Here is a 5,731-nt window from a genome sequence, read left to right as displayed (position 1 = left end):
TCTTCTCTTCTTTCTTGCATTCTACGGCTACCCCGGGATACACACTAAGAGACAGGATACTTACAGATCTCTTTCTTCTTTTAGAGAGAGAGAGAAGTTGAGACAGTCAGATGAATTCCATCATTTTATCTAAAGTCTTTATACAGATCTGTCATACATACATATATACATGTATATATATATATATATATATGTATATGTATGTGTATGTATGTGTGTGACTCTTTGGTTGTCTGTCTATGTCTGTAGGATAGTAGAGGTGTATGTGTATGTATGATATGTGACTGAGGCATGTCTGTCTTAATAGATAAATAAATAAGGCTGGCCACGTATATAAAGAATCTTTCTCTCTCTTTCTATCTATCTCTTCTTCATCTATCTCTTGTGTCTTTTTCATTCTTTCTTTCTTTGTGTAGATTTGCTTTGAAGGTGGAGCCGGAGAATGAGGACCTCCAAGCCAAGTATCGATGGGCCGTCGCTCAGAGAGAAGCACGAAATCCGACCATTCCCTCCTCCATTGCACAGGTAAGAAGAAAAAGAAGAAGAAGAAGAATCCGCAAGGAAAGAAAAACTGAAGAAAGTTAAAGAGTGAGAAAGAAAGAAAGAAAGAAATCTTCTTCTTCTTCTTGTGAATGATAATGGTGTGACAGTAGTAGAAGAACTACAAATTTCTCTACAAGAGAGGGGCGTGTACACTCGTGTGAATCTACTATCTCTTCTCTTTCTTTCTCTCTTTCTCAGTTGCCTATCCATCTACCTATCTCTCTGTGTGTCTCTCTGTCTTTTTGTCTCTCTCTGGCGCTTCTTTCTTTCTTCTTTTCTTTCACTTACAGAATTTTGGTGAAGACGTTCCAAAGGAAAAATGGAGAGGAGGAAAGCATGAAAACATACAGAGCTGATTCGGGATATAAAGAGATAGATAAAGATATAAAGATAGATATATTAGATATAGGTTTAGGTAGATTAAGAGATATATATATGTGCAATGCATGGGTAGATAAATAGCATAGTTTCGGCGTGGAGATTAGATACATACCGGGATGGATAGATAGATAAATATAGATAGATCATCCTGACGAAAAAGAGGTTAAAAAGTCGTCTCTTCAATATATATTCTCTCTTACACCGGTTGAAGTTGCGCCTATCTCTTCCCTGCTTTCTTTCTTTCTTTCTCTCTCACTTTCTTTCTTTCTTTCTCTCTCTCTCTCTCACTTTCTTTCTTTCTTTCTCTCTCACTTTCTTTCTTTCTTTTCCAAATCGCACGTATGTATGGGCAATCGACAAGACTGAAGAGGAAAAATGAACTGTCGTCTTCTTCTTTCATGAGTGTAGTGAATATGTAGGTGTACATACACCCCGAGAGAAGGCACATATCGATAAGAATACGTCTCCGGAAACACACCATCCACTTCTTTCTTTCTTTCTTTCTTCTTTGTGTTTCTTTCCTCCCGCTGTCTGTACACCTGCCCTCTACTTTTTTGATATTTCTTCTGCACCCCGAGCTCTTCGCCTCTTCTTATTTCTTACTTCTTTCTCCCTTTTCTTTCATTTTCTCTGCTTTTCTTTCTCTGGATAGGAGAAGAAATTTAATCCCTTCATGCGAGTGAATGAGCGAAGCATACAGGAGGCCGTCGGGTCTGTAGGCGATGAAATCCAAACTCTGCACAAACTACGAGAATGGAAAAACAAACCCTAAACAAACAAAGAAAAGGGAAAGAAAGAAAACGAGAAAGAAGGAGAAGGAAAAAGAAAGAAAGAAAGAAAGAGTGAGAAAGAAGGTGTTGGTTTGACCATTCTCTTCATCTCTTCTTCTTTTTCTTAAGAGAAGGGGGAGAAGAAGAGATTGGCAATTGTCTCCTTCATTCCTATATCATCTACCATCGATGTACGTCGTAACATATTCATTATTTCTATTCTTCTTCACTGCATGCGCCTCTATGTACACCCCTACATATCCATATATATGTGGATATCTCCCATGTGTAGATAGTCATCGTTCTATCTATCTCTCTCTATACATCTCTGCTATGCATGTATACACACATATATGTATGAACATGTACGTATATGATCTGCATATGTGTGGCGTATGTCTATGCGGTACGAAGAACGCTAGCTACAGCATAAAGGCAAAAGAAGTTGAGAATTCTCGAAATCCCGCAGGACGAGGTGCCCTCCCCTTTGGGCCTAGTCCTAAGGCAGAAGGAAGAAGATGAAGAAGAGTCTAATTAATTTCACTCTCTTCTTCTCGCCACTCTTCTTTTTCTTCCTCATACCTATTTCTCTCATACGCCAACGAAGAGGAAGAAGATACAATAGAAAAAGAGACAAGCGCCCGTATTGATTTATCTTTATTCGTAGGACTTCAGGCGTGTATCATGTGCATGGAGCGTAGGTATATGCAAGTGGCTCTCCTTGGCACAAGAGATTTAACTACGCCTGTTTCTTCATCCAACACATTCGCCTATCTCTCTTTATCCATCTTTAACGATCTATCTGCCTCTCTCTCCTTCTCTCTTATATCTCTACCTCTCTTTCTCTTTGCTCTGCACTTCTCGTCGGTCTATCTATCTATGTATCTACTCTCTCTCTCTCTCTGTCCTTCTCCTCTCTTTGTATCTTGAATGTCTGTCTATCTATCTATCTCGCTATTTATCTCTCTATATATTTCTCAATTCTTAGTATATGTTGGATCTGTCTCTTTCTCTATTTACTATCCCCATCTGTCTCTCTATCTCTGAACTGTTTTGTATTTCTCTATTACTTTACTCCCTTTTTTTCTTTCAAGAGAAGAGCGAAATTCCTTCATCTTTAAAGTCAAATCCACCGGCACACCCCCTCCCTAGACATGACTCCTCCACACACATATAGAGATACACATATACATACATGCACGTGTGGATATCCACATATATATATATATACTGTCTGTGTATATATGTAATGAAGTAGGAAGAGGAGAAGGGGGACTTTGGTATGAACAACGTGACGAGAGGAGCCTATAGGAGGAGAAAGAAGAAAAAGCAGAAAAGAAAGAGAAGGAGGTCTAGCTGTAGTAGTGTGGTAGTAGTAGTTATGCCAGTCAATGATGGAGATCTTGATATGCATACGAAATAATTCTAGCAAGAGAAGAGAAAGAAGAAGAGCAGTCAGCATAGTAGTCGTCATCGTCATCATTCCTATAGTAATACACACAAGTCACGCCAAGTCTCCTAGGTCACCTTCATACTAATACTAATAGTAGTAGTCGTAGTCGTAGTGTCAACCATCGAAACAGCAGGCCGTCCTACTATTCCTCCTATTATTCCTATTCCTACGGCTATTCGTACTATAGGTACAAAGACTACGGTGACTATGGAGAAAAGAGAGAAAGAAAGAAAGACAGGAGTATTATAGGCATCGAATTTTGCCTGTCTCTCTCCTCGCACCCCGGTGTCTCTCTTCCTCATTCATTGTTTGTGTGGGGAATGAAAGAAAGACAGTTTTGAGGAGCACAAAAGGCATCCAGCCTTCCTCTCTCTTCTCTTTATCTTTCTTTCCTTCTCCATTCATGTCTTTCTTTCTAAGACTTTTTAGGCTTCGGCAATCTTTCTTTTCTCTCTCCTTCCTGGCAAGGAATGATACTACTGCATGGATCTTGAGTCAGAGAAGGAATGAAACAACACAAAGAAAGAAAGAAGAAAGAAAGAAAAAGAGAAAGAGATTCCTATTCTTATTCTTCATATCTTATCGTGCTGTCTCCTCCCTATTCTTGTCGTAATTTAAGAAGTGCACTTCTCAGGAGACACGAAACATTCCGTCGCATTCTTCTATCAAAAGAAAGAAAGAAAAGAAAGGAAAACTTCTCTTTCTTCATATCTTTGGAGAACGGACATATCAAGTCTGTTCATCCAATTAGATCTATCAGTCGACCTATCTATACCTACAGATAATATATCTATCTGCCTGTCTATATCTACAGATGGATATATCTACCTATCTATATCTACAGATCTATCTCTCTACCTCTTCCCATCAACAGTTCTCTATATTCATCTATCTATCTATATTATCTACAGTTGGGGTATTTCTCTATGTCTAAGAAAACTGTGTAAGGAAAAGTTCCTGCCTGTCACTGCATGCGAGGAAAGCATCGTCACTTCTTCTTCTTCTTCGTCCTTCTCTTTGCATGCATGCAAACAATCTAGCAGGAGAAAAAGGGGAGAAGAAGAAGAAGAAGGGCAAGGAAAGAGAGAAGATTTGAACGTCGGCTCTCCAGAAGAAGAAGAAGATTCTTCTCTCTTAGGAGAGGCTGTAAGAATGCTCTTTTTACTCTATCTTCTCCTTCGTCTTTAAGCCATTTTCTTGTCGTGTCGAGGAGCCTCTCCTCACTCTTCGACTCTTTTCATAGGCGTGAGAAATTGTTGCATGTGAAGGGAAGAGAGAGAGAGTTGATATGAGGAAGAAGAAGAAGTTCTAAAAAGAAGAAAAGAAAGAAGAAGAAAGAGAGAAGGGAAGTAAAAGAAATTCGCTTAGGTGTGTAGATACACGACTTCTTTTCGCAGTCTCTCTTCTCTTTCTCTTCTTCTTCCTGTCGCTCTTCTCCCGCTTCTTCTTCTTAGGAGTGGCGAATGGGCTAAATCGGTCGGGGGTCTATACCTGCTTCTCTCTTTCTTTTCTTTCTCTCTTTCTTTCTTCTTTTTCATCTCCTTTCTTTTTCATCTTCTCTCTTCCTTCTTCTTCTCGCTTTCTCTCTGTGTATGTTTGAGGTATGTAGGGATCTTCTCTCAGATCCTGGCAAGAGAAGGTGAAGATTCTTCAAGATTTCTCTGGAGTTTCTTCTTCTTTTCTTTCTCTTCTTCTCCTCTTTTCTGAACTTTTGTCTCTCACATGAAGACGGTCTTGTTTCTCTTCTCTCAAAATAAGCCCCTTCTATCTCTTCAAACATACTTTCTTTCTCTCTCTCTTTCTCTGCTCTGTGCATATCCGTTTTCTCTAATAAAGTCTCTACGCCTTCCCCTCAAAAGAGCTTTCTCATATGTATCCCCTAAACTTCTTTCGAGAATAAGAAAGAAAGAAAGAAAGAAAGTAGATCGCTTCCTTCTTTCTTTTCATGGGTGTTGTGTGAGGAGATCGAAGGTAGAGAAAAAAAAGAAGAAGAAGAAGAAGAGAGAGAAGAGAGCAAGGCTTCTTCTCTTCTTCTCTTGACGTCGTTTTCATGTATCTCTCTTTTTCTCTCTTTCTCTTTCTCATTTCACCCTTTCGCTTGCTTAGGACTAGTAGACCCTCCACAATTTGACTTTCTTCTCTCTCCCTATCAATCGATTTCTCTTCAAAAAAAATCAAAAGAAGAAGAAGAAGAAGGAAAATGTCCTTTCCTTTCTGCTCATTACCATCTGCTTCTCTCTTTCTTGACTTTTGTTCCTCTTTCTTCTTTTCCTCCTCGCGGTTGCTCTCCTGTCTCTCGCAAAAAAGCAAGGAGGAGAGAAGTTAGATCGGGTGTGCGGCTCTTTTCTTTCTTATCTCTTTCTTTCTTTCTTCGCTTCTCTCCATTCAAGAGAGCTTGAAGATGTAGAAGAAGAAGAAGAAAAAGAAAAAGAAGTTTGGAGAGAGAAGAGACGCGCTGAAAATTCCGTATCTACGCGTGCGAAAGAAAGATGAACGCTTCCACACAATCCCTGTCTCCGGATGATCTTCTCTTCTTTTCTCAAAGAAGAAAAGGAAGAGAAGAAGCAGAGGAGGAGGAAGAAGA

At 39.4% G+C, this 5,731-nt stretch overlaps 3 protein-coding genes across 3 annotated transcripts; all 3 read left to right on the top strand.

Moving 5' to 3' along the window:
- Positions 1 to 417: 417 nt before the first annotated feature.
- On the top strand, positions 418 to 2,733 carry CSUI_009761 (uncharacterized protein). Its single transcript, XM_068069870.1, has 2 exons — positions 418 to 525; positions 1,577 to 2,733. The coding sequence occupies exon 2, from the start codon at positions 1,884 to 1,886 to the stop codon at positions 2,214 to 2,216; it is 333 nt and encodes a 110-aa protein (XP_067918156.1). The 5' UTR covers positions 418 to 525; positions 1,577 to 1,883; the 3' UTR covers positions 2,217 to 2,733.
- A 278-nt stretch (positions 2,734 to 3,011) lies between these two features.
- On the top strand, positions 3,012 to 3,434 carry CSUI_009760 (uncharacterized protein). Its single transcript, XM_068069869.1, has one exon. It carries the CDS (start codon positions 3,086 to 3,088, stop codon positions 3,230 to 3,232), a length of 147 nt encoding a protein of 48 aa, XP_067918155.1. The 5' UTR covers positions 3,012 to 3,085; the 3' UTR covers positions 3,233 to 3,434.
- A 653-nt stretch (positions 3,435 to 4,087) lies between these two features.
- Positions 4,088 to 5,716, top strand: CSUI_009759 (uncharacterized protein). The gene has a single exon (XM_068069868.1). It carries the CDS (start codon positions 4,870 to 4,872, stop codon positions 5,185 to 5,187), a length of 318 nt encoding a protein of 105 aa, XP_067918154.1. The 5' UTR covers positions 4,088 to 4,869; the 3' UTR covers positions 5,188 to 5,716.
- Positions 5,717 to 5,731: the final 15 nt, after the last annotated feature.

The sequence above is a fragment of the Cystoisospora suis genome, assembly GCF_002600585.1.
Source record: "Cystoisospora suis strain Wien I chromosome Unknown contig_5998, whole genome shotgun sequence".
Taxonomy (NCBI): Eukaryota; Apicomplexa; class Conoidasida; order Eucoccidiorida; family Sarcocystidae; genus Cystoisospora; species Cystoisospora suis.
Note: the sequence above shows the minus strand (reverse complement) of the source record. Positions and strands in the feature narration are given on the sequence as shown.

Excerpts from the sequence above, each read along its gene's own strand:
- CSUI_009760 (XM_068069869.1), top strand. The coding sequence starts at position 3,086 with ATGATGGAGATCTTGATATGCATACGAAATAATTCTAGCAAGAGAAGA.
- CSUI_009761 (XM_068069870.1), top strand. The coding sequence starts at position 1,884 with ATGTACGTCGTAACATATTCATTATTTCTATTCTTCTTCACTGCATGC.
- CSUI_009759 (XM_068069868.1), top strand. The coding sequence starts at position 4,870 with ATGAAGACGGTCTTGTTTCTCTTCTCTCAAAATAAGCCCCTTCTATCT.